This window comes from Nelumbo nucifera, chromosome 1, assembly GCF_055504915.1.
Source record: "Nelumbo nucifera cultivar China Antique chromosome 1, China Antique-T2T, whole genome shotgun sequence".
Lineage (NCBI taxonomy): Eukaryota > Viridiplantae > Streptophyta > Magnoliopsida > Proteales > Nelumbonaceae > Nelumbo > Nelumbo nucifera.
This window is the reverse complement of record NC_142649.1, coordinates 77782149-77807516: the sequence shown is the minus strand read 5'-3', so window position 1 is coordinate 77807516 and position 25368 is coordinate 77782149. Positions and strand designations below refer to the sequence as shown.

Here is a 25368-nt window from a genome sequence, read left to right as displayed (position 1 = left end):
TTCTATATTATTCGGTTTGGGCTAGCATCAAGTTTCAATTATAATAACCCATATTGCATCAGCTGTTTCCTCCCAAAAGAATAAACAAGAGAACGAGGCATTATCAAATCATAAGATAATCACTTATGGATATTTAACCATAAATCTGGATATGGAGTACATAAATTTGGAAAACATAAAAAAGCAATCCTGAGGCTTCTCTAACCTCTATTGCTGAGAAATCAAAACAATGACCTGGGTGCATTGCTTCCCAGACAACAATTTTATTTCAATAAGCAAAATCTCGTTATCTACAAGGACATATGCCCAGAATCAAGTACAGTAAATTCCACCAAAGTTCATCTCAATTTTCACCACAACAAAAACAAATTATTGTTTTCTAGCTTAACCTCTTGACAAATCCCCCCTTCACTATAAATCCAAAGACAACAGGGGATGGAAAATGATAAATTCCTCATTGACAGTACAATAGAAATATCTAAAAGTAACGAAAGTCTTACAACAAGTAATAGCACTTTACACTGAATCAACCCCTTCAACCTGCTGCCTGGCCAAGTATCTTTCTCTGCGCTCTTTCTACAGATAAAGAGAAAAATTAAATAGGAGAAACAGTAAACCTAGCAGGATTTTTTAAAGAAAAAAAAGAAGTCAACCAAATTGGGAGAAAAGCCACAAAAGGGTAAAATAAAACTAGCTTACCCATTCATCTATCACAAGTCCTTCCCCAACAATTCGAGGGCCTGTATCTTCAGGAGGTTTCTTGCGTGCCTCAAGTGCAGCCTCCGCCTCAGCCAATTGTCTCTTCAATTTTTCCATTGCCTGAGAACAAAGAATGTGATTATCATGGATGAACGCATGGTGACTGGTAGCTTAAACAAACTCATTACTTGTAAGATACAGAGAGAGAGAGAGAGATTGAAATCCTACTTACAGGGCTGGGATGTTCCACATCTAAGAATACAACCCGCAGAATCTGTTCCACTGCAACTTGGTCCTTCTGCTCATCAAACTGAATCCAAAAAGATGAAACTATTTTTTATACATGACTCTAAGTATGGAGACTCCCATCTGATATGAATAAAATAGGATTTGCACATGAAATCATGAACATTGAAGGCCAGTGAGTACACAATTCAAATCACTCCCAATTTATACAGATTCCAACTCTTCCCCAATTTTAGGAAAGGTCAGCAATAAAAGCAGAATTATTAATAAAACGTGATTAATGTAACCACTAAGTGATCATTTACCAATATGAATGATTTTGTTTCAAAAGCAAAGATAAGTGCCGCATCAGCAAAAAACAATATAATTTTGCTCGTGTGGCAGTCATTTTATTTCATTTATTTTAGAAAACAAGATCATACATATTGGCAAGAATCTCCTAAAAGTCCATGAGTTCACAACTCAATTCGCTCCCAAATGATGCAAATTCTTAGGGGTGCAACTTGGGCAGGCTGGGCTGGGTTTAAGGTAAACTGAGGCCCAACCCTAAGTTCTGGGCATAAGGCCCAAGCTTGAGATTAAGCCCAATCTCCCCACACCCAACCATAACTAAAACTTGACACACTCAGACTAGGCTTGGGCCAGGGTTGGTCAGGCAGTCATACTGGGCCCAATGTATGGATGGATGGTTGGATTGGATTCAGGCTAGGCTTAGTCTGGGCTTGGGATACACAAGGGCTAAGCCAGAGCCCACCCTAGAAAATAAAAAATAACACTGAGCCTAGGGATATCAGTGGTTTGGGTTAGGTGGTAAACCCGCACTGACCCAACACTATCAAGTTAGGGTTGGTTCGGGTTTGGGTAAACCCACACTAAACCCAACCCATTGACATTGCAGCTTTGAAAACATAGTTTAAATAGTGTCAATTGAGTATAGGTGTACTACATATGAGGTAGGGCTGGAAAGGTTCAGTATCTCCCCCTCTCCATTCAATCAGGTCGTGTTGGGTTCCGGTTCGGGGTTGGGCAAAACCCATACTGATGAAGGAAGATTTGGCCCGACCTCGCAATCACTCCACGTGGCAAAAACAAATAGCTTGGCACTTAAAACAACGTACCCAGGGCGCAAGCACCAAAAGGAAGAAACCAACAGTCCAAACTCCCTTCGAGGAGCCCGAACTCACCTACGAGGAGCCCGACCTCCCTACTAAGAGCTTGAACTCCCTACGAGGAGCCCGAACTCTCCCTTAGGCCCCGAGCCACACAAAGCAGTGACCCAAACTGACCCGCCTCATGGCAGTTCGGGACACTCCCCTATCCAAACTCAAGACCACCTCGCACACCACTCTAGCACTTCGCCTCCAGGACGCCGAACTAGACAAACCACACCGTACCTGACACCGAAGGAGTCCGTATCCAGGGGCGGCGCACCTAACTGACTTGGGATCTGACGCTTGACAGCCGCACTTCAACGGCCACCTGCCACCGCCATCTCCAGTTATAGAGACGGCTCCGACAAAAAGAACAGTGGCGGTTCTGCCCCAACAGAGGTGATGACACCCAAACTGGCAAAAGCACGGAAGTAATCATACCCGACCTGACAGAAGCTTAGGAGTGAGTGTGCGAGGTGGTTATAAAAGGCTCTCTACCCCCCAAGAACAAGGTATGCAAACTTTGCACTATCTGGTTTTATCTTGCCTTTGAAGGATTCTAACTTGAGCTTCGGAGCCTTTACACCGGGTTCCCCCGAAGCTTCCTCATCTTCTCCGTTTCAGGTTCCCTGCAATTCAGTTCAGAGGCAAGGTCGTTGACAGCTAAGACCGGCCGGATTGCGCACCATCACATACCAAACCCAGCCCATTGACACTAACTTTGCAAAATCACTGTACCTTCATTTTCTTTACTCCAATTTATGGTGCAAAGGCCCATCTAGTTTCACAATAGCTAGTGTTTTGCAATTGCCTTTTCTTTTGAAAACTTGAAAACCAGTTCTTTCATTAGTTCTCAAAGAAAGAAATAACCATGGTAACAAGGTTGATTAAAAATAGATCTTCTCGATAAAACATTGACAATCATCATCCTAAAGTTTCTCAATGATGATATATATTTGCCAAGACTAATTATCCAGAAGTAGGGAAAATAATTGAGGTCCTAAACTAAGAGCCTGTGAAAACCACCTTTCTTTTTGTGACTAATGTGCATAAGCATGAGTGTTATTTTTATAGGAAAATTCAACACAATGTCAAGAGTCATCATGTTGTCACAGATCTTAAGTATTGTAAAAGGGTCTCTATTTTTTAGAGAAAAAAGTGAAACTATTTTTCACTAAAAGTTAAAAAAGAAAGACGTGAAAGAATTGAAATAATTTACTAACATATTCTTGTCAAATATTAGGTTTAGGTTAAGATATCAATAGTTTATCTCCTATGCTTGCCAAATTAAGACAAAAAGACTAACACATTATCGAGTATTATAAATGGGAAACTTACCAGCTCAGGTACATAATCCATGCCAACTTTCACCTTTAGGCTCACAATCTTAAACTTCACCTTGCACTTCTGATCTAATTGTTTCTCATTGTTCTCTGGATGCTCCACAAATTTGAACACTGACAGTTCAAAGCAAAATGAGCAGGACTATTAAAAAAAATGTAAAAACTAAAGAAAAAAGGCACATGACCATACATCTAACCGGCTCCTTAAAATTTAAGATTGAGAACCCTAGACAAAGAAAAGAACATAATGAACAAGAGCTCAAGGTTATTACCAGTTGCAATAAGACTTTCACCAGGAGCTAGTATACCCCCTGGAGGACGCATGAAACAGCTCTTTGGTGCAGTTGTTTGAAACTAGAGCAACATGAACAGGTTCCCAGACAGATTGTTAGTCGCAGTGGTAGTGATAAAACGAACATGCATGAGAGAAGGACATAATAAAATAAAATAACAAAGTTAATACAGAAAATCTAATTTAACAACATGATAAAAACATATGACTACAAATCTACAATTTATCATGAGTAGTAACCCAGGATTTTGATGTTCAAAATCCTTAATTAGGAACCTATAAGAGTAAATAGAAGTGAATATATAAGAGTGGGGGAACGAAATTTCAAGACTTTTATTCCATACCTTGAAAGCTACGTGAGATTTGCTGGTGTTTTTAATCCTAATGGCGCTTCTGACCTGTTTACCAGGTTCATCTTCAAGAGAAACAAGTATTAAAATAAAAGCAATAGTTAGGCAAGGAGAAGTAAGTCCAGCACGGCAGCACCGCAAAAGGAAATCAAATCAAATCAAATGTTTGAGAATATTACCCTTTCTGAAGAAAATGATAAAATATGTTTAGAAAACAAAGAAAGAGAAAAGAAGAATTTTCCATGTTAAAGTACAAAATAAGCTTCACAAAGCTAAGACCGAAAGGGAACCCCAACCCATAAAGTCATATTTGTCTCAGAACTAGAATTCAAAGTAATGAAAGGGAGAAAAAGTCAATCCAGTTCTTCATATTGCTAAAAGCAAGTAAATCTAATAAATTGGTAAAACGAAAATAATTTCTAGCTTGTATCAGGTAGGACGAGACTAAAGGATATCACCCAATTCAGGAAATAGGAAAAACAAGAAATTATCAAGCAATGGGAAATTAAAAGAAATAACAATTCGCCAAACTAACCAAAACACCCGAACAGAGGGAGAGAAAGACAAAATGAAGATGAAATCTACAAAGAGAAAAACGTCAGAGATCGAGTATAAGCAAAATGAACTATAACCCAATTATCCAAATCGATCAAAGCTTAAACAATCAATTACTCCAGTTAAAAAACCAAAGCGAAAGAAGAAAAGAAAACAAGAAGAAAATACTCGGGTCAACGAACAGGAAATGAACTCAGATAAGGGCGTACATGGGAAGTATAGCTTGTTGGCCGGATCGAGACGGAGACGACGCCTAGTTGGGAGCAAAGATCTTGCCACGGATGAAACCGTGTTCAATGAATGAGGATGGGAACCATCGACATGTTGCTGGTGATGATTCTGCTGGTGAAGATTATGAGAAGACGAGGAAGAAGAAGCATTTCCCGATTGCCAAAAGGGCATTCGACAGAGGCTCCAAACCTTGCCCTCCTTGGAAGTTTTTTCATCAGCTATAGCCATCTTCTACACCTTAAGCCAGACCCAACTCACCTGCAAGCAGTTGTCAGTCCATCAAAAGGCCGTAAGCTGCTGTCTCCGGCGACGGGATGTCAACCACAGAAGTGAAGATCTTGGAGGCAAAATTTTAGATATGTTCCAAGATGATCTTTTTGGCTCTCTCTCTCTCTCTCTCTCTCTCTCTCTCTCTTTCTTTCTGTCCTTCCTATACTCTGTTGTGTTTCTGTCTCTCTGTCTCTACTTAAGCGGCTTAATAGTTTTGATTGGGGGAATGGCTGTGGCAACTTTACTCCTCTGAGGAGGGAGAGAGTAGTGGTAACTGGTAAGACAGGTCGGATTTGAAAACAGAATTTCACTGCACTTGAGCCGCGAGTTTCACGTCCGTGTGGATTTGGCTTGGGTTCGCTTTTTAGTGTTGCTATTAAAGAAGAAAGGAGAAGGGCTCCACGCGGTTTCGGAGGGCGACAAAGAATTAAAAGTGGGAGGAAGCTAGCTGACTAGCCCTCAGCCTCAGGCCTCTCAGGCCTCTCAGGCCTCTCAGGCCTCTCAGGCCTCTCAGGCCTCTCAGGCCTCTCAGGCCTCTCAGGTCTCAGGTCTCAGGTCTCAGGTCTCAGGTCTCAACCCTTGACTTGAGAAACAAAAAACCGGTGTGGTGCCTGTGGGGAGTGAGTCTGGGACTGAGAAAATGAAAGACGCGGTCCTTTAATTAGCAATTTGTATGTCGTTTTCGTTTTGTTTAGTGGGCCACTGCCCACTGGGCCGTGGTGGTTGGGTTGAACTTGAATCTTAAATGACATGGGAATTGGGAATTAATAATTCATACTAATAGTGGTTAATTAATGCCAAATAACAAATATATATTGGTTTAGCAAGCATTTCACAATCCATATCCCAACGCCTCTTTCAAGTGTCAAAGTATGGGCAAGGCAGCCGGAAATGTTGACCACATTGTTAGATTGGAATCTTTTTACATATGGGTCCTGATATTTTGGTATTGGACTCTTGGATTATTCATTCTACGATTCCGATCGAAGGGCACAACATTGGTTCTGATTGGAGGTGCCATAATCATATTGAATTATAAAGAATGATCTGGCTAATAAATAATAATAATAGATGTAAATATTCCAATCCAATGGGGCCCAAGAGGGTTTTATGTGTATTGGGCACCTTATCTCAAAGTCTTTTTGTTTTTAAGGATTCGGTGGTGTAGGCCAGAAATGCTAGTTGCATAAACACTTCCAAAAGTTAATTTTTAGGGAAAGAAGATATACCCAAATCCCCAAGCTAACTATGCTGCCGCAGTCCCCACTACAAATTAAACTTAAGTTATGGTGATTTGGTGGAATAAACTTATCGTGATTTTGGATCTAAAAGTTAGGTTTGTTGGGTAGGAATAGGAATATAGCTAGGGTGGTGGAGATTGGAGACGCACACACCCAAGTAAAAGCTACTACTGCCGAGAAGAAGATTGATTTTTTATTTTCAAATCAATCCAATCGTTCAATTTCAACCCTTCTCAGGTATATTGCGAGTCATCCTTCTCAAACCGGGTATGGGTATGGGTATGGGTATGGGTATGGGTAGACATTAGACAACTTCACGTTCGTGGCACCAAATCTTAGTATGGTTAGATTCTCGATGATCAATTAATTAAATTAAAATAAATAAAAAGTTGTTAAATTGCATGTTAAACGTTTCATGTGATTTCAGTCAAATAAACTGCCTTTCCAAGTCAAATCCGCTTTTTCCCTCTTCACCTGAGCATTGTTGGATGAGTCAACTCGAAATTCAAACCGGTAGTTTCTGGATTTGGCCCAGTTAGTTTTAGCTTTAGGCCCAGATATCATAACAACACACTAATTAATGAATAATGATAATAAATAAATAAAATATAATCTATAAGGGAAATTAACCATTCAGCGTTACGGGTGCATCAGTATTCAGCATTACCCAAATTCTACGTAATACAGACACGGTGGAAGTATGAAAAGAATTAATGTTTCCTTTGTGGGAAAATCTATGATGTGGAAAAGATATGGTATGGGAAAAGTTTTGACCAATCAAAATCCTTTTATGAATTTTGATAAATAACACCCAATTGGCTACCAAATTTATAATTTCAGTTGATTGGTCAGAAGTTTTTCAGATATCATATCTTTTCTTTATCATAGTCGAACCCTTCATTTGTCTACTGGTATTCGGGCAATGTCTTTATTTGGACAAGAATTATTCCAAAAATATGTGGTTGGGTTGGGTCACATTAAGGTGGTTGGGAGATTTTTAACATTTTCGACAATTTGAATTTACCAACCGGAAGAGAGTATTGAACTATTGATTGCTTGGAGAAGCAAATAATCTCTCTAAGGCCATGTCATTTTTTGATAAGTTATTTATCCGGATAAATGCAATTATCTGGGTAAATTTTTCTTGGGAAACACTTACCCGCGTAAGTGTATTTACCCATATATTTTTTTTTATTTTTCAAGTAAATAAAGTAATAACCATTTTATTCATAAAAATCTATTATTAAATGGGACATTTTTGGCTCATCAAGTGTTAGCAACTTTCTTTTTAGGTGAATCCATTTATTTAGGAGATGAGGATCATATAAATTTTCCCTGATTCCCACATTAATCTAAAAATTGAACATAAGATTATTGGTCAATAGAAATCAAAATCCTATTAACCAACTTTTCCCCCTCTCAAAATCCAAAAAAAAAAAAAAAAAATGCCGAGAGAACTCCTATTATCCCCACAAAGATCGAACAAGAGAAATTGATGAATTATCCAGTTGACCAACCAACTTACCCTTGCAAGGTACCATTAAAGAAAAGAAATAGAAGGTCCGGGTCCGGCCCGGGCCCCGGGTGATGCAAACGTTTAGGCTTTAGCGTTTTGTTGCCTTCCTGAGTTCTGAGTTCTGACAACTCTACAGTTAATAACGTACGCTATCCCGTATAAACAACTGACTGTCCTCTGTCCATATGGGATTGGGAGGGAAGCGGCTGGGCTGTTGGGTAAGGTGGGGGTGCGGGTGGGCCTTGCCTCGCACACAAACCATGTATTTTGTAGTAGGTCCTAACTCCTACGTACAACAAATATATAGTATAGGCCTATAGGGCCTTTCGTTGAAGCTTCTTTTTAGTGGCCGCTTCTCTTCAAATCAAAATATGTATTTTGGCTTAGCTTTAATATAATGAGCCCTTCAAAAAAAAAAAAAAAAAAACTCCTACGTACAAGTTTACAACAAATATATAGTATAGGGCCTTTCGTTGAAGCTTCTTTTTACTGGCCGCTTCAGCTAGTCCTCAAACGACGATCATCCTCATCCATCCATGAAGACTGAAAGATGAACCGAACCATTTTGCGCTTTCTTTGCAATAACATTTGCTTTGCTACGTACAGCCTCTGGTTCAATAATCAATCTCCACTTTCCCAAAAAGAAGAACGATGCCTTGGTAATTACAAAATGGCATTCATTCTAATTGTCCATCAACTTATTTCATCAAAAATATGTTCTCCACTCTGTTACTATATTGAAACATTGATATATTTTCTCAACCATTTAGACTTAATTATTTTCTAATAAGCTCAGTGAAACGCCATCAAAATTAGGAACGTGATTTATTTTTTTTCCCATTCAATATCATTTTCATTCTAAGCAAGCCATTCTTATTGAATATCACTTCTCCCTAGCCATTTTAACTTGCATTACTTTAGTTTCAGTCAACACCCATTAGTCTACTATTTAAAGCTGGCAGCTCTCCAAACATTCCTTGTATTTTGTGTATCGGCAACCTAAAAAAACAATATCATACTCTGAAACATGATTTTAAAGACAAACTCACATCAATAAGTTTATTAGTAAAGTATATAAAAGAATAATATGTAACATTAGCATCACATTTATAAATAATTTGTAATGATTGTATATACATCAAAAACCAGATTAATATACATTTATGTAGATTAAAGGAGCAGGTCATTTTTTACCAAAACCTACACTGGCGGTCCTTGGTGTCTAACCGGACAGTCTTGAATTAGGTCGTTAATGTTAAACTGCCGGAGTAAACTGCCAGCACATGTGTCAATTTCAAATCAAGCCAGCAATTTGCTTTTAATTGTATTGTGGTGGTTTGTAATGTCAGTATTTATAATATATTTTAAGAATACTTATTTATTTTTTTACTTTATCCAGCAGTTTAGGACTGCCAGTATAATAAAGGAATTCTAACAAACCGCTGGTACTGGCTTAATTTAATGGTCCAAATTGATATCACCTTCACCGGCGGTTTCGAATAGAAGTTGTGGCGGTCAAGATTATCCCCGGTGGTGCCTATACCGGAAAAGAAAGACTGCCGGTAAACCACCGACTAAAGCCAATGCCGGTGGTTATGGAGTTTGTGCCAGTGGTCACCGACCACCGGCAAAAACCCTTTTTTTTTTTTTTGTAGTGAGACATCTGCTAGTACTCTTGCTATAAGGAGTTGCAACTAAATTAACGATGGTAGTCCAATAGAGGATATATCTAATCAATTCATGGACTTTCGTGCCGTTCCCTTCCATCCCTTTCTTTTCCTTTTCAAATTGGTGTAGGTAATTGATAAATCGAATCCTTTTTCTCTTACAAAATGGTTAATTAGTTGCGGGTGACAATCATACATCTTTATTCTACATTTATTTCTTGTACCTATTCTCGTTAGCTGCTATTAAGATAAGCACAATGCCAGGTGGAGAAAGCATTAAGCAAATATGATACAATTCTTTTACTTTTCAATTAATCTTGTACTGATTAAATCTTTGTAAATAATGGGCAAATTTCTTAAACTATCTCTAGTGCTTATCTAATTGACTAGTTATATTTTTACTGTTTAATTATTTTCTTAAACCATCCTATAGTTTTTGACAATTAATTAATACTATTTCTATCGTAAGTATCCGTTAATATTCTGTCAAAATCTGTATGTACATGACTTCGCGTAATGTATAAAATTTTTTAATACCCAATATTACCTTTCACCTAAAACCAAAGCTCGCCTGAAAATTGATTCCAAAGCTCGCTTGAAACTCGCCTGAAATAGGGTTTCAAAGCTCATTTGAAACTCGTTTAAAATTAGAGCTCACCTGAAACGACACATTCTCTTCACAAATCCATCTTAAACTGGATATTGGTAGGGCTTATTTGGGAATCTCGAATAGAAGAAGCAAAGACGGGTTTGGCTTCACAACCGACCTTCTTAGGGAAGAATCCTGTAGATTAGCGGTGTCGGATGCCTGAAACCATACATTCTCTTCACAAACCCATCTTGGACTGGACATGCGTAGGGCTTATTTGGGGAATCTCGAATGGAAGAACCAGAGACAAGTTTGGATTTAAACCTAACCTTCTCAGGGGAGAATCCTGCAAATTAGCGATGCTAGATGTAGCTACCATGAAAAGCCCTAGTTATGGTGTTGTAGAATGCAGCAACGATGGTAGGGGAGGGAAAACAAGGGAGTTGAGCTATCGGTTGAAGAAGAAAATAAAGGAGAGAGAGAGAGGTCCAGTGAGGGAGGTTTATTGCGAGATGCAGCGACGATGGTAGGGGAGGTAAAACAAGGGAGCTGAGCTGTCGGTTGAAGAAGAAAATAAAGGAGAGAGAGAGAGAGAGGTCCGGTGAGGGAGGTTTGTTGCGAGATGCAGCGGAAATGATAGGGGAGGAAAAACAAGGGAGCTGAGTTGTGGGTCGAAGAAGAAAATGAAGAAGGAGAGAGAGAGAGAGAGGGAGAGAGAGAGAGAGAGAGGTTTGTTGCGAGATGCAACGGTGATGATAGGGGAGGAAAAACAAGGGAGATGAGTTGTGGGTCGAAGAAGAAAATGAAGAAGGAGAGAGAGAGAGAGAGAGAGAGAGGTCCGGTGAGGGAGGTTTGTTGCGAGATGCAACAGTGATGATAGGGGAGGAAAAACAAGGGAGCTGAGTTGTGGGTTGAAGAAGAAAATAAAGAAGGAGAGAGAGAGAGAGGTCCGGTGACGGAGGTTTGTTGTGAGTTGCAACAACGATGGTAGGGGAGGAAAGAAGGTCTGGATCGCCACTAGTCTCCGTGATTATCAATACAGCAGTTCAATCGCCACTACAGTTGTGTTGTTCGATTGGGGGAAGACAATCATCAGTTGGGTTGCTAACGGCAAAAGATAATTTGGGTGATTTTGATTGTAGGGGGAGTTTGGATGACGAAAACAAACTTGTCAAACAAAGTGAATATAACACTGATAACATTCTCTGGAACTCATCTCACCTTTGCTATTGTGGTTTTCAGCCCCTTCACTAGTAATGGTGGTGGTGGTGGCGACGGTGGTGCTACCTTTGTAGGTGGGAGAGGTGGAACTGGAGGAAGTAGAATTGTCGATGGTTTCGTGGTGATTACCGTTGTCATTTTGCTCGGTAGGGGTTCTACATATAGTGTTGCAATCATAGTATTAGAGAACGGAGAGAGACCAGAGGCGGAGGGGTTGTTGTCATCATTGCTTGGGAAACTAGATACAGATAATGATTCACAACCATCTTGAAACCTTTAAGACCCACCTCGATCTTTGATTCATAGCCATCGGTGGGGAAGGAAGATGCACTGTAGGACACATAGAGAAACAAGAGAGAAGAAAGGAAGAAGATATAGAAGGAGAATAAGAAGAGAGAGAGAGGCTGGAGAGAGTCAAGAGGCGGAGGGATTTGCTTTTTGCCGCTGCTTGGGATCGTGATTTCAAAGAAGATGAATAGTGATTTTGTTCGAATTCATGTTCCAGTTTTTTTCTCTTTGTTTGTTTGTTCACTATTGCCCTAACCGGTCAGAAGTTGTAGCGGTAAGTGGAGGGCAAATTTGACATTTTGCTTCTTTCTATTAGCATTTAATGATGATGTCAATTGTGAGAAATAGTAAGGATACTTTAACGCAATATGTAAACAGTAAGGATAGAGTTAGTCAATTAACTAAACCATAAGAATAGTTTAAAAAATTTGCCCTTAAATAAGTTTCAACCATGTATGTAAATATTTCTTCCAAACTGTTTGGCTTTATGTTTAATCAGCTCTCTCACATATTTTATTTACACATACTTGGTTTGGGTTTGTATGTTAGTGTTATGAGGTTCTTCTCTTCCACCATAGAAAGGTCAAAAGGTATTACATATTTTGTGTTGTGGGGTGTCAAAAGCTAGAAGTATTAATCATAATGAGTAGGTAGACAAGATGCTTTTATTATAGGGTTACGCATCGCATCAATTGGGGCATTAATTCAAGGAATAATTAAGACTGCTCCCTAACATTTTATATTTACAACTTAAAAGTGTGCAAAACTCAACCTTTTGTGGGTGGATAGCATATTCCACATCCTCAGTCCTCAGTCCTCAGTCCTCACAAGTGGCAACCACTACCCTCTGACTATAGATAAGAATTCAAGGAATGAATGTTTGGTAACACACCGAATCCTCAAAATTTAGCCGATGATCGCACTAAACAAGATCTAGCCTTTCAGTTCAGTAGTATTGTAGAGACAAAGAAGACTTCATCTACGAAATTGATAAATTGATGCCCAAATTTACAGCCCCTTCAGGCTTTTTCTTGTTATTACCGACACCCACGCAGAGTCGCAGACATAAAAGTAAACAAGAATTGAAATGCTTGCAACCTACGCCAAACGGCCGGAAGGTTATATTGGAGGGGACAGTTCATGTGTACTGATTAATAGTACGGAAATGGTGGGGAGCATTTGGTGATTAAATCAGATCCGAGACCGAATCAGTCCCCCACAATGTACCACAGTACATCCTTGCCTTCTATTAGATTCCCAATACATGGCGAAAATGTGCTGTGGGACGTTGTGGGGGCAATTTAGTGAGGGTTGATTTGTACTCATCAGATCCACATCCACTAGCGTAAACTTGTCCTTTTATTTATACAAAACTGTACTAGCTAGCAAAACAGAACATATACGGACTAAAAATTTTAACTTTGACTGTATATATGTATCCTTCTGGATGAACAACCTAAAAATTTTAAGCTTCTATACCAACAGACCATCAAATTAGTAAGTTGGTATTATCTATTTATCGATTAAGGGTTAGTACAATAATACTCCCAATTGAACAACATAACTCACAGTTTTGAGGGTGACTAAGGTGATGTTTGGAATCTAAAGCCTAAATAATCCTAAAATTGAAATTCAGAATCAACCCATTGAAGAACTGCAGACTCCAAAGTGGATTAAGTGATGATATGTAGAAACACAGAGCACATGTTAAATCACCCGAGGCATATATGAAACATTATGCATTTTGCCTAGAAACAAACTGTTTCCTCTGTTTTTCCCTTCTGGTTATTTTCAACATAATGGGACAGTTTTGCTTGTTCAATTTAATAGTGTAATTTAATTAGCTAGTACAAGCAGGAGTTTACAATCTCATGATACATCTGCCAGTTTCTCATGTCATGTGTGCAGGAAGAATGCATTGCCCCCATGTGAGAGTTGAATAATTTGATGCAAACCAAAAGAATTGAGATCTCCACTACTTAGCTCACATGAGGGTTTAATTATTTAAGCCATGAAACGATGTTTCCTTACTCTTTTTCTCTTTACTTATTTTTCTAGAGTTCTTTTCTTTTCCTCAAATAATGCTGTCAACCAAAAGCAGTTGTATTATTATTCCATGGAGGAACATGGTTTGATTACTCGTTCTCCCCAATGTATACCTGCACCCTTTGAAAAAGGAGACAAGAATTCTAAATACAAGCTAAAGGGTCATTTGATAACGTACGGCTGAACTAGTTCAACTGAATGGCTTATTGTTTTGTCTTATATAGTGAATAATTCATCAAGTAGGAGGTGAATTAATTCCTTTATATGATTGAATGGCATATTGGGCTTGCTCCCTGCTTAATGATTTTATTTACTAAAAAGCAAAACATTAAGTCATTCATTCCAGCCAATTAAACTGCTATTTAAGGGGCCGTTTGGTAAGGGGTCTGAATCCCAATTACACAGAACTCAAATGGCTAGTCCCATGGGAGTATCTTCAAAATGCTGAACTTATTGAAATTTCTATAGTTTTTTGTCCATATTCCATCTAGTACAGAATTGGACCCAAATTGCAGAACCCAGATATTTGTCTAATTGATCCTCCAATCTGCCCCCCTATATCCCCTGGTCCACCAAAACAGTAATAAGTCTCTCCACCCAAGCCGCGCCAATGAAATATTTGGCAAGGCAAAGCAAAGCAAAGCGATGTCATTCCCGAACTCTTTGGTAGAAACTGTAAAATAACCATAGTAATTATGAACGACCTGAAACTAGAATCGTTTTTGGCCAATGGTTAGCCCGTTTTGATAAAAAGTAAAAAAAAAAATTAAAAAATAATAACTAAAATTAAAAAAGAAATGGTCAAAAGCCATTGAATGGGTCAAATGGGTCAACGATTCGATTGCCCGAATCAATGGACTATTGGTCAATTCAATATTTTTTTGTCAGAGACTAGGTTTGGGGTAAAATGAAACCAATTGACTGAACAATTCCGAGCCAAATGATCTGACCGTCCGAATCAACAATGGTTCAAAAACATTAATAATTATAAGTCGAAAGAAGGATTTGTGTCAAAACCATTAGATGCGGTTTCAGGACTCTGGGAGTAATTAACTCTTTATTCAAGTGACCTGAAGATTCGGACTCAAAAAACAGCCTTTTGGTCATTTACATATTTTCTCACCAAAATTAATTGGCACACTAGTTAATTGATGGTCTAAGAGATATTAGGGTGCCAGGCTGTGGACGTACTAATGGAAGAGAACATACTAGGAAGTAGGAGGAGATAGGAATGCGCTTCCTTTTTCTCCTTTTAAACTGGGCTAGCAGGAATGCATTTTTGAGTCATGTCTATACTATGTAAGCTTGTTTACAAAGCAAGGTTGTTGTCCACCTGACACTTGCTCTCCTTTCTTCCCCTTTTTTATTTATTTTTTAATTTTGTCTTTCTTCATTCCTCTTTTCCGACCCTTCAATTAAGCCAAGTCACCATGGGTCTACTATATCTTATTAGACCACATCACCCAATGTTTTCAAATTGGCATTAACTTAAACCATTCAATCGTCATCCAGCCATAATTCCGGGTCCAGCTTTCATAAAACCTAGGAATTTGATCAAAATTCATCTGACCCAGGTGGTTGAACCACCCCTACAACCTATCAGTAGGTCACATATTGACATTAAATGTATATGAAAATTTCCAGAGGCCATAACTTTGCACTCAAGTGTCTAATTAGAGTGATCTTATTTTTAGCAATTTTTCGAGAGCCATAATACTTATATATACATATATTACATGTATAATATAATTATACATTATTTTATTGATAAAATACATATTTATATTATGTAGGTTTACATGTTTATTGATACTAAGGCTGTGTTTGGTTTGAAGGAAAAAGTAGGGAAAGGGAAATATAGGGAAACCTTTACAATTTCCCTTCAAAAGTTTCCCTACATTTCCCTTCCTTTCCCCACTTTTTCCTTCAAACCAAACAATCATAAATGTATATGCTAATGTTGCACAGTTGAATTGGTGATCCACATTCTGGAGGTAAAAATGATTCAGCCTTTGGACTTTTTTGAAACATTGATTTCATCTTGAAGGACAACTTATTCTACTTCTTCTAGTTTTAAAATCTACTTACATATACTTTATTGAGCTTTCAAACGCCAAGTCTAACAGATAAAAACTACAAGGACCAAAGAATGCTTTTAACTGTCAATTAAAATTTCAAAATCTCTCTCTCCTTTTTCTTCTTCTAATTACCTTTCACTCTCCGCCATTGCAAACACCAACGAACAACAACAGCAGTTCCAGAGCGGTAATAGGTGTCCTCTAAATAGGTAGTCAGATTGCATTGAAGCTTCAACATGGAAGCAATATGACTGTCGTGTAGGGAGGATTCCTGCTTAATTAATTCAACCTGTAAACATTTTCCACACACAGAGAGAGGGGCATAAATTCTCCACCCCTCAAATCTTTCTTTATGGTGTTTGGGTATAAAGTTTGCTGCAGGTTAAATAAACTGGGAAAAACCAGTTCCAATGATTACATAAATGGATACCGCTCAAACCTCCGAAATCTAACAAACCAGCTGGGTCCAATAGCATCATGTGAGCATCCTACAAGAAGACCGGATCATTCATTTGTATTAATTGAGGCAAATTATTTGTCATCTCTTATTGTTCATCAATAGACGCTTTTGTGATAGAATTAGATCTTTTAAACGCTTTTCTTGGTTTCTTAAAGCAAAAGTGCAAAACAAACCGAATACTCAGACACTGTATCGACCAACCCTTCCTTATCCCTCCTAAATTTACTATTGATAAAGAAAATGCCGATATAATCAAATAGCTAACTAACAGTAGAAAAAGGCTAAAAGCATTATATTAGTGATGAGATGATGCCCGTTATCATTTATCACGGATTCACGGGATATGATTAGTAGCACAGCAGCTGCTTCCCATATAACAGTATGATGTAAAGGATCTGTTTGACCAGCAAACACAAATTGTAATGTAAATTACTACTGGTTGGTAAACAGAAACCTTTGCGGAAATGGCCAGAACTATTACAAATTCCTCATGTTTGCAATTTTCTTTCACAATCATTTTATACAAACAAATATCACAAGTCGCTTGTTTGGGTGGCATTGGCTGGATCTGGATGCAGGGAAGTTCATCTCTGCTTGTTAGCACAGCTGGAAAAGCTAAGCTAAACGTATTACTGATTGAAACGACTAACAATAGAAAAAACAAACCATTTAATATGTTATGGTAATGTGGACTGATCAACAGTTTTATAGTATTTTCTAAAGCATGTATTGTCTCTTAGAAATTAAACCATACACAGCTGTAGACTCGACCAAAAGGAAGATCTGGATTGGCGTAGTTAATTCCAACTAATGAAATTTAGATTGAGTGGAGAACACAATAATGATTCCCACTCTCTTTTTTATTCGGTCTTCTATTAATTCTGCACTAACTGAGATGTTTTAAGGAAATTCAGGTGATAAGCTTAGCAGTCTATATGCTAGGTAGTTTTTATTAATGACCCAAAGCAACTAGTAACAATGGTGAAAATAACAGGGGATGAAGATTCTGAACTATTGGGTCAATGGCAAAATTATATGTAAGGGGGGAGGAAGAATCTTGTCTCCGAAAGTATATCAGCTTGTTGCAGAATGAAGACAGTGGATATAGGTTACTTTTAATATATCTTCTCTTGGAATGAGGAATCTAGCAGGTCACTACAATAATCACTTAAACAGAGGAGATATTTACTGAGTTGTGATTAAGGCAGGGAATCTATGTATAAGGAATAGATCAAGATTGGACTCTTTCTAGATGAGCCTGATTTGTCCGACATGTGAGTGTGAATTGGACTGGATTTGGTCCAATCCGATCCAGTCCAATGTGAGTCCATTATAAATGGACCAGGTCCAATCCAAGGAATAATGCCTGGAGCGTCCAATCTGTTCAAATGCATTTTGATTTAGATTGGTTTCAACCCAAACTCAGTCCATTGACACCTATATTCTTATCTTATATCAATGGACTAGATATTGGCTTAATCCAACCCAATCCAATATAAATTTATTACAGATGGACCAGGTCCAATCCAATCTAATAAATATTTTGGACAGGATTGGTCCAATCCAATATGTCTTATTATTGGTCCATCCAATAAGAGTTGGTTATTACTATGAACTCCATCTACAAACTTGATGAAGAGCTGGGAGGTGGTAGGCTTTCTTCCATATCCCTAGAGTTCTTTCATTTCCTTGCTTTTCCTTTCCTTTTATATTTCTAAATTATATTTTCTTTCTTTCTTGTGGTCAATGTAAGGGTTCCTTGTTCTGTTGGGAGTATCTAAAAGTTGGTTGTTTTTGGAAAGCTCTTAATGAAACCTCGTTGTCCACAGTACAAAGCCAATAAGTTTGAGATGTGTGCTCATCTCTCTCTCATCAAGAATAACAATGAAGGTATACAAAGCCAATAAGTTTGAGATCTGTAAAGCCATCTTTTATGCTAAGAAGGTATACTAATTTGGAAAATATGATTGGACTTATGAAATGACCTCAGTTTATAGTTAATGTAATTAACATAATTTCACAATTAAGCATACAACATTTAACAATAAATAAACAAAATAAAAATTGGTACAAATATTTTATTTTTTATTTTCAGATAAGGAATTCCTTTTCATAAGTCATAACCCCCCATTTCCTTGTAACTGGTCTCTTGTGCATAGACATACATGTATACATACAGATGCAAATATCAAGACACAGAGACAGATGAACAGACCTCAAGTTGAATGTTCATGTAGACAGAAACATTCATATTACTGATATACATACATCATAGAATAATTTTACAATAGATATAAAACAATTAATCTATATGCTTGCACGATTATGTTCTGTTACCAAACGGTCCAAACCCATATCATATAAACCAAAATGTTTTATATGATCAAGCAATGTTTTCCAATAACTAAGCTCAACCCTCAACTGTAGCAGAACTACTTTCATAGAACAATTTAGTGCTCGTTTGGGAGGGATTTCATGCAATGGCTTCAGGCTTTGCAAGGTAGATCCCACACGGAAAGCCCTCAAGTCATGTTTGGGGAAAAACCCACTTCTCTGAGGCAGTTCAGTCTACGTAGCTCAATCAATGCTAAAGCCCTACCAAACGAGGTATTAGTAACACTAGAACAAAGGTCTTTTTTTGTTAATATGACTCAAATGGGGTGGGGTGGGGTGGGGGGGGGGGGGGTTAAAGACCTCAAACACGTCTTAGAGTCTGTCTATAAGAAACCCAAGAACAAAAACTTAATGACCAAATAAAGTACACATGTTGACTCGAGACCAAGTTTCATACACAGTTTTAACAGCTATACTGCAAAAAATCAACTAGGTTGCATGGATTCTTCTAGAAGACAAAGTACTTATCAAGTTCATACCGGTAATTGCCTAGTGTAATGGTAAAAACTCAGGCTGACAAACATGAGAACACATGTTCAAGTCTGAGAGCAATCACTTTGTGAAAAGGAAAGAAAAAACAAGGGTTGGGTCTGATCCAACATGATCAACCTTATTTTGCAATATGGAAGTGCATAGACTGATTCAAGCCTTCCATTAAATAGGGCAGCCTCTAGACTGACCATATGTTCAATACCTATGTTCACATCATCATTGTACCACATCTTGTATTGGTATTTTCCCAGGGAGATAAACTACCCAAAGTTTTACTTTTAATATTTCCTGTTTAGGTGCCATCCATTCATCATATACATCTTTTTTTTTTTTTTATGAATATCCCACCATTATCTGCATCTTCTCTACAATTCATCCGCTAGACAACACCCAATGAGAGGTTTCTACCATATATAATGGGACATGTTAGCCTCTAAATTTCAAAAATTCTTGGATTCCTTTCTCCCCATAAGCTCCATAATATTGCTACTCTACCATAATACCACATTGCTTTTTCAATCATTGATATTGATCCAAAAAAGGGAGATATGAATGCACTTGGGTTTGTTTTGTTTACTCCAACTTGATTATTTAAAGTATGGGGTTTTAGGTTGAAGTGGGTTGTGGGTTCATAGATTACTATAAAGGATAGAAATGAATAATTTCTAATCCATTTCAGCTATTCACCTAGTCTTTTTCTTGTTGTCTAAAAGGACCATAAGCTAATGTTGGTCTCAGCTATTTAGGGTCTTGGGAGGTTTGGAGTACTAGAGTGAATACAGACCTAACCTTGGGCATCAAACCAATTAAGGATTGGTGCCAAGTATGTCCAAGACATGACTTTAGGTGGTAAGAGTAAAGTGTCACAGGGTGTGTTGGAGATTTAACTGAAGGCTATTGGAGTGAGTTCTCCATAAAATAATCTAATAGATAAGTTTGAAGACAAATTCAAACACCATCAAGGCTATGACCTTCCAATTTGAGTGGGTTTCTAACCCACTTAGGCCCCGTTTCCAATGAATAAAGAGCCAAATGCTGCAAGACTATAGACACTCAAATGGTTGTATCATCTTGAACCTTGAGTAGTTGTGCTCCAAGACCTCCATCACCTCTAATGAATGATTTGTAGGCACACTAACAATTATTCAAAAATTCATAAATAACTAAACAAAACTTGTAGAAATTAAAACAAAAAGTAGCCACTAATGTAAAATTCATTTCCCCTTATCTAAATTATTTTGGATAAGAAAGTTTTCCAGATCTACTCATTTCTATATGTAGAACTATGAATTTAGGATAGTGGAAAACATATTATTAACATAAAAGGCCAAACTAGACTATCATCGTTAATGATAAGTTTCTCATCAACTACAACCTTGAGATGACTAGGAAGGAATAAATTAAATCAACAGTTGGAAATGGTTCCTCTATAAACTCATTATGTAAATAGTACACCAGCAATCAAGAATCTCAATCGAATTATATGTAAACCAAGAAAATCAATATATCATATGAACATGATGAGTTTCCCAGTTCCCCAATAGAAACCATAGGTTTTGCAAATAACACTAGAGCTTGAGCAATATATCATAAGTACTAGAAATTTACAACAAAGACTTGGGAAAGTCCACGAAGTGAGGAATATCAAAGAAAATAGACACATGGCCTATATAATTCATAATTCAAAAAATGGTGCTATTTATGTTCAAATGATAGCTTATTTAATGTAGCCCACGCAGAAGTCAAAGAGAATAAGTCCTTGAATAATGCATGCCTGGAATTGAAAATGCATCTTGGCTCATTGACATGTGTACAAATCTCTCTCCCTTCCTCGAGTTCGGGACTGCAGTCCCCAGCAGGGTTCTCAAAAGAACTACATTGGAAAATCTATTACAGAGCTGATCTCAAAATGAGGTAACAAAGAACCCAAAAAAGAACTAGGAAACTCTAGTCCAATTTTTATAGGGAAAAATTAAAAAAAAAAAAATTATTAAAAGAAAACAATAGAAAGGACAAAAGAAGGGCACAAGATTATCAGCCCAACACAAGCAAACAAGTCAACATGGCAAGGACCAAAACAATAACATTACATTTATATACAAAAGAAAGCCACTTGTTTTGACCCACTCAACAATCTATCCTTAACTGAACGCCTTCTGATTTGGAATCATGAGGCAATAAAAGAAGAATACTTCAGCTGTTGCTGAAGAAAGACCAACGGCCCCAAGTCTGATAGAAGGACCAATATCTCCTTTGTTGGAGAAAAGATGGCACAATCACAACAGCAAGCTCAACTCAATTCACAGATTGTGAGAGACAAAAATTAATAAAAAAAAATAAGACAAAGGCTAAGATTAAATTAGGCAAAAAGAGACCAATAATAGTAAAACAAGCTCATTGGATTGAACAACATATCATCACAAGACTAGGCCACTACATATACATGAGATCCCCAGAAGTTTGATTTAATCTCATGGAATATAATGGATCCATAGCCAGACTTGACGAATGTCTATAAATATAGCTAAGGGGTGCATGAATCCTCTACAGTTGACTTAGAGGAAACCCTGATTCATACTACATGAATGAAAGTTGGAAGCCGCACATGTTGAAAGGCCTTAGGCTAAAACTCTAATGAGGTATAACACTCCTAACAATCAATACAAAACTAAGATTTAACTTTAAAAATACCTGAAATATGAATTCGTCCATCGATTCCAACCATGCACTCCAATAACCCTAAAGAAACCCCAGAATCAAAGGTCCCAAATCGAAGAACCTAAGCACAATAATTGCTAAAATAAATCAAAAGGAAAAGAGACTTGTAATATCCTAAACAAACCCCACAAATCCAAACTAACAAATTTTCTATAAAAATGAACAATAACCATACACAGAAGTACCAAATTAAGCTCAACTCACAACAATCAAAATAAATCAATAGAACCTAAAAAGAAACAAAAATAGAGAACAAGCATAGGTTTGAAAAAAAAAATAGTCGGTAATTAATGGTTCTCCTGAGAAGATAAGAAGGAATACATGAATTGAAATTAAACTAACCAGCTCCAAGCATGAGAGAAGGACCAATGGGTCATCCATTGTAGAAGATACGACACAGCCAAACTCAAAGTATCTAGCTTGCAAGAGATTAAAACAAATAAGAAATATTCTAGCAAAAGCCAAGATTTGATGAAGGGGAGAACACAATAATTTTAAGCGAAGAAATTAGGGTTCTATCGTGGTGGCTTCCGCTAAATGGTTCTTGGTAGACTGGCAGGAGACGTGCGTTGCCAAAGAGGAGAATGGGCGCAGGAATAAATTGGTATCCACACACCATTTTTGTTGCATACTTTCTCTTCGGTGAAGTTAAATCTAAAACATTGATGTTGAAGTGAAATAAATGGTAAATGGTTAAAATAAATTGTTGATATAATGGTGTTTAAAGGTGATTTAAATGGCAATTTAATAAATGCCACTTAAAAATTATATATTTAGCGGCAATTTAAATTTATTTTTAACGACATTTTAATAACTGCCACTTAATATATATAATGGCGTTTTTTATATGGATATAATGGCATTTTAAAAGATAATATATAGTGGCGATAAAATAAATGCCACTAAGAAAAACGCCATTAAAGCTTCACTTTCTTGTAGTGTTTGTTCATGCTTGGAAGACCTGATGATGGGAGGAGCAAAGGGCAAAACCCCAATTTCAGAGAGAAGAGAGTGGAACCAAAGAAGCTTAGAGGAGGCATTGGCAAGACTCTGATATTTGGATTGGGTACAAAACTTGGAGACGATTGCTTGCTTGAAAGAAGTCCAGGAGATTAAATTGCCGCCTATAAATATATAAAAACATCCTCCTTTGAAAGCATCGATCATCGGGGCAGCCAATCTAGTCAACATCAGAAAAGGCATGAAGGCGAGAAGAGGAAGGTGTAATAGCAAGACCAAAATCAAGTGTGCCTTTGAGGTAGGTATCGTAAGATACATTTAACAGCAATCATGTGAAGAGAAGTGGACGAATGGAAGAACTGGCACACTTAGTTTACCACAAAGCATATATCAGGTTGAGTAAACATCAAGTACACTGCAAGACGCCTACAAGACGATGGAGAGAAGTAAATTAGTTGTACCTAATAATGTTTTAAAGGTGATGCAGAGATAATGATAAATTACATTGTTTCAAGTATGAGGATTACACTGTATTTATAGATTTAGAACGATGAAATCAACCAATCTCAAATTCTATCCCAAACCCATCATAATCCATCTCATCCTTATCTCATGATAAGAAACCAAATCTTAGTTTCTTGGGCACTCACATGGTTGATGCTATTGGAGGTTGATTCTTTAGTTTCGATAGGACTACTGGACTAGCTCTTCTCTAATTTACAAGGGACACACAAAAAGAAAGAAATTAAACAAACAATGGTAGCACTCACACAATATAAGGCACGCGTGGATGAAAACTATTTGTTTTTGAAGGATTGTCACGACCTTTGAAACTCATAGATAGATACGAATGAAAAGATGAGAAGAATGCTTGAACACATTGGAGAAATACATATAAAACTAAATTAAAGCTGAATTAACCATTAATAAACTATAAGCACATGATAATGCGCAATTTTAATAGTTTTACATGAAGATAAAATTACAAACAACAATATTGGGACTCTAAATCATATAAATATCATACAAAAATATTGCTAATAACATCAAACAGTGTTCAAGTTTTTAATCTAATAAATATGCTTTCATTTTTAACATAATTTTTAATTAATTAATTATTAATATAAATTGCTTAAGACATATAAAATGTATATATTTTTTAATTTTTTAACTTTTTAAAAAAGAACTATAAATCTAACTACAAGTCTACAAAATAAAAATTAAATTTCGGCACTAAAACATTTACATAAATAAATAAAGTAGAAAAAGTAAAACATACCTTTTCTTTTACTTGTTTAAATGGGAAAATGGGGGAGACCTCCTCCTCTTCTTCTCAGACTATAATCATTTTCAATGGTCAAATGCATAGTAATAAAGTGAAAAAAAAAAACCCAAAATAAATAAAAAAATTGTCAAAAAAGGGTTGGGTGCACGATTGGCTGATTCGTAAGACTAGTAGCGTGCCCTGTACTCATCCTTGTGGATATGGATACAACACACCTCATATCTGTAATATTGTATTGATGTTATTTTTGGTAGAAAATTGTATTGATGTTTTGATCGTTGCTGATTCAGTTCAATTCATTTTGGCAATTAGGCCCCCTTGTAATGGAAATTCAAGTAAAGATAAATTTTGTTTGGACATTGACACACCACATGGCAAGTATTTGTGCAATTCTGGGGATAAATTAATTGCTTTGTGTTCAATTTGGGAGTAAATTGCTTTATCAATGGATTTGTTTGTCGAGGCCTAAATTGGAAATCATTGTGGAAGCCAAAACACTCCATACCTCGAATAAAAATGTTGACTACCAAAAAAAGAGTAAAAATGTTTGTGGAAATCATGCCTTAGGCTCACTTTTGGAGAAGTGCAAATACAAGACTTAGAAATAATGTATATATGTATAGTGTAAATGCAAAATTTTAAAATACAATATATTAGGATTTGTACTATACATATTTGTATTTGTACTCTTCCCAAGTTGAACCTAAGGTTTTGCAATGTATACATTTGCAGTTGTACTTAGACCTGTTCATGGGCCGGGTAGCCCGATGGTCCGGCCCGGCCCACACCTTGGTCGGGCTTGGTCATGTAATTAGGCCTGTGGGCCTAACCTCGGGCCTAACATAGTAAGCTCGACTGTGTTACAGGCCGGGCTCGGGATTTGTCAAAAAAGCCCGGCCTAGCCCGACTTAACATTATATATTTTATAAAATACATAATATGTATTTTATATATTATACAAAATATATAAATAATATAATATTTATTGAAATATATATATATATATATTTTTATAATTTAATATATACATTTTTTTATTTTTTTCTTTATAATTTCTCTCTCACTCTCTCACTCTCTCACTCTCTCTCTATTCAGCCGCTTCAGCAGTAGTAACAACATGGACTAAATTTCAGGCTCGGACCCAGGCCCGGGCTTCGGGCTTTTTATGAGGGCCGGGCTCAGGCTTGGGCCTTAAAAAAATCTGTTAATACAAAGTGAAAGCTCAGCCCGGCTCATGAACAGGTCTAGTTGTACTCTTCCCAATAGAGTTGTAAAG

General features: G+C 37.2%; 1 protein-coding gene and 1 long non-coding RNA gene across 2 annotated transcripts; both read right to left on the bottom strand.

Moving 5' to 3' along the window:
* Positions 1-221: 221 nt before the first annotated feature.
* On the bottom strand, positions 222-5752 carry LOC104605701 (vesicle-associated protein 4-1). The gene is made up of 7 exons (XM_010270558.3): positions 4846-5752; positions 4076-4146; positions 3712-3793; positions 3435-3553; positions 932-1009; positions 700-819; positions 222-576 (listed from the first exon to the last, which is right to left on the bottom strand). The coding sequence occupies exons 1-7, from the start codon at positions 5093-5095 to the stop codon at positions 517-519; spliced, it is 780 nt and encodes a 259-aa protein (XP_010268860.1). The 5' UTR covers positions 5096-5752; the 3' UTR covers positions 222-516.
* A 9942-nt stretch (positions 5753-15694) lies between these two features.
* LOC104605703 (uncharacterized) lies at positions 15695-22515 on the bottom strand. The gene is made up of 3 exons (XR_736676.3): positions 22190-22515; positions 21821-21908; positions 15695-16271 (listed from the first exon to the last, which is right to left on the bottom strand). It is a non-coding gene; the product is annotated as an uncharacterized LOC104605703 (long non-coding RNA).
* Between the last annotated feature and the right edge of the window lie 2853 nt (positions 22516-25368).

What these genes read in the sequence shown, in the direction of transcription:
- LOC104605701 (XM_010270558.3), bottom strand. Translation starts at nt 5,095, where the DNA reads ATGGCTATAGCTGATGAAAAAACTTCCAAGGAGGGCAAGGTTTGGAGC. An exon ending in CAACAAGCTATACTTCCCAT is followed by an intron (nt 4,147 to 4,845) that starts GTACGCCCTTAT and finishes TTTCTCTTGAAG; the next exon opens with ATGAACCTGGTAAACAGGTC. An exon ending in TGAAAGTCTTATTGCAACTG is followed by an intron (nt 3,554 to 3,711) that starts GTAATAACCTTG and finishes TTGAACTGTCAG; the next exon opens with TGTTCAAATTTGTGGAGCAT.